We start from the raw sequence: 2810 nt of genomic DNA, 5'->3' as shown, positions 1-2810 counted from the left end.
CCACTATCTATAGAAATAATAGAAAGCTGAAATATTTTCATTTCTTATAACCATTGGATGCTTTACAGGGTGGCTGGAAACTGGTGTCCCTACTGCATACTCTTTCATTCTTTCCGCAACCCAGCCGGAAATCTGACCAAATTACATTTAGAATGGCGAGGAGCAATAATTTTCCGGAATATATCCCGTATTGTACTTTCAAGTGAGAATACACATATTTTGTGCGGCGCTAGGAATCTTGGTTGGGTATCTTGGCTTTATTACCTCAGGCTCCAAAATGTCACGCGGATTTTATTATTAGTCAGCGTCCACTCGGTATTCAGTATATCGGATGGAAGGAGCCGGACCGAGAATGCCTAACTAGGTGGACTCAACCGGAACCTACATCCGCCAGACACAAAAGACACGATACCAGCCTGCTTCTGGGACAACATGATCTACTCATCCAGGACCTATGGAGACCCTGAACCGTTGCTACAACTAGGCCTCCTGGTGGTAGCCAGCTGGAACCCGTCCCCCAATTGCATTCCAGGACACAATCAGGCACCATAGCAGCAATGCATGGAGTCCACGATGCACCGGCTTACTAGATTTTTTGGGGTTATTCTGTCTATCTTTAATCTAGTTTGACCCTACTTTGTTGTGGATTTATGTACTTAGACTGAAGCTGGCAGTCACTAGGAGACAAGCCGCATAGCTGCCTTCGGGGCGGCTGGGACGGTGTTCTGCTGGCGTAATCAACCAATCACAATCATCATGGTTACCGACGTACGCAGTGTTCTAAACCATCTAGTAATTAGTTAGATAACAATATTATAAGCGTTTGTGTTGAATCAAATGCTTCATTTTGATGATATTGAGCAGTTCGGGCAGGGGGGTGGGCCGCCTGACCGTGTGGGCCGCTTAACCGTGGATTATGTTATTTCCTATTTTGGATAGATAGAAGAATCAGACCTCCATATTCGTGTGTAGTCGATATGTCCGTGGCCATAACCAACAAAACTCAAATATGAAGCATCGGACACGTCACACAATCGCCGGGAGTCGGAGTGGAGTCATCGGTGTTTAATAAATCTTGCATGGACTCAACCAATCATGGGGATTACGGACACATGGAACATCCGAGACATCGCTACCCCAGCCAGCATTGCGTTAGTTACTTGCATTTAAGTGGGATTCCTCCACCCAACTGTCAGTTAACAACTTGCCCTGGGGCATCCATCAGTTTTCTATTAACATGGGACGCGCACTAGCAAACCCAGGCATTTGGGTTTGGTTCTTATCTGGAAATGCCGTACTGAGCGAAGCCGTTCCTTTGCCAGTCATTAATGAAAGTCCACGGAAGCGTGACACCTGCGGTTTCGATGGGAATCCTGACCTCTATGGGCTTGGTATCCGCCTCGGTATTTATCTCCAATGGATCTCGTCTTCTCTGATCTATGGCCTGGACCTAGATGGTCGTGACGAAATAATGCAGAACTACGCCGTGTTTACTATCGCTCTTACAATTGCAGTTATCGTTATAACTGTCCAGTCAGAGCCTACATTTGCTGTCGAAATTTTCGTCCTCACATACATTATCTTTGGTGGCGCATACACGGTGTTAATCAGTGGATTTGGGAGGCCCAATATCCTAATGGACTTTCTTGTCGGACGGAAGGAGCAAAAACTGAGGGCGATTACCGTTATGGGAGCCATTGCAGCTGGGAGCATCTACTGCGGCTGGTTTTGGCTCCGTGGGATATTCAACAACTTTCACGAAACGCCGTGCGGCACGCACGGGTTTCTTTTCGCCAAGGTGTCATTATTTGACCCGTCCGTAAGAAGGTTCTTCGCATTTTTGTCAGTTTTACTGGCACTATCATACACTGTCGGGCCACTTTACCTACGTTATGTTCATCGGATATTAAAGATAATCAGGAAGCTAGAACCAAAGGGTATTGGAGGATCTGCATTCCTTTCTCTACACGATTTCACTCCAAAGACGACTAATCATATCGAGCCTACCTCGTCAATGATCGCCGCCGTTTTGAGCGCTAGTACCCTGATATATTCAATTTTGGGGATAGAGCTAACCCTTTACTGGAATTCGATCCGAGGGGTATACTCGATCAAGACTACAGGTCAATTGATACCATTCGTTATTGGAGTTACTGGTTTTATTATTGTTCTTCTCAACATCCTCACAAATTTTAGAGGGAAACATTCGGATGCAGATAAAGCTACGGCAGCCAATGAACGACTGCAGTATCTGGATCTTGCAGGTTCATTTACCTCTGAATCGGTACAACGCAGTCGCCGCTACTGGCGCAAATGGAGAATACTGAGAAGAGTTGAAAAAGGGAAGAAGTAGGAGATTATTTCACGTCGCTGTGACTGGCTGAAAGCTCCCGATGCAACTATTAATCATAACGCTGCCTGCGCTAAGCGCACGCAGGGACAGGCCTATAGTTTATAAATGTCGACCTAGAAACATACTGTATTAAGTTAAAGTTGGTAGTCTAGACACCTTTTTAGCTGTTAGAGACCTAGAGAGAAAGGAGACATCATCGAGATGCTTGATTCTTAGAAGAAACTCCAAGACGAAGCTATCTAAGAGCTCTGAGTGTTATGTGTGACGCTAGACCTAAATGGGGAATCCAACATTAGCTTAGTGGTTATTTTACTCGATAATAAATAGTCATCAAAAGCCATTTGCACATGTGAAGCAACAGTGAAAATAAGATAATTTAGGCAATGATAATCTGGTAAAGCCGTCGATTAATGTTTTTTCTAGTAGGGAAATCTGCACAACGGGACAACAGTCAAAT

The 2810-nt window shown here is 44.9% G+C and overlaps 1 protein-coding gene across 1 annotated transcript; it reads left to right on the top strand.

The window, feature by feature from the left end:
- Positions 1-1209: 1209 nt before the first annotated feature.
- On the top strand, positions 1210-2666 carry ASPBRDRAFT_49779 (uncharacterized protein). The gene has a single exon (XM_067626419.1). The coding sequence runs from the start codon at positions 1238-1240 to the stop codon at positions 2351-2353; it is 1116 nt and encodes a 371-aa protein (XP_067472694.1). The 5' UTR covers positions 1210-1237; the 3' UTR covers positions 2354-2666.
- The last annotated feature ends 144 nt before the right edge of the window (positions 2667-2810 follow it).

This window comes from Aspergillus brasiliensis (genome assembly GCF_001889945.1).
Source record: "Aspergillus brasiliensis CBS 101740 unplaced genomic scaffold ASPBRscaffold_74, whole genome shotgun sequence".
NCBI classification, from domain to species: domain Eukaryota; kingdom Fungi; phylum Ascomycota; class Eurotiomycetes; order Eurotiales; family Aspergillaceae; genus Aspergillus; species Aspergillus brasiliensis.
Note: the sequence above shows the minus strand (reverse complement) of the source record. Positions and strands in the feature narration are given on the sequence as shown.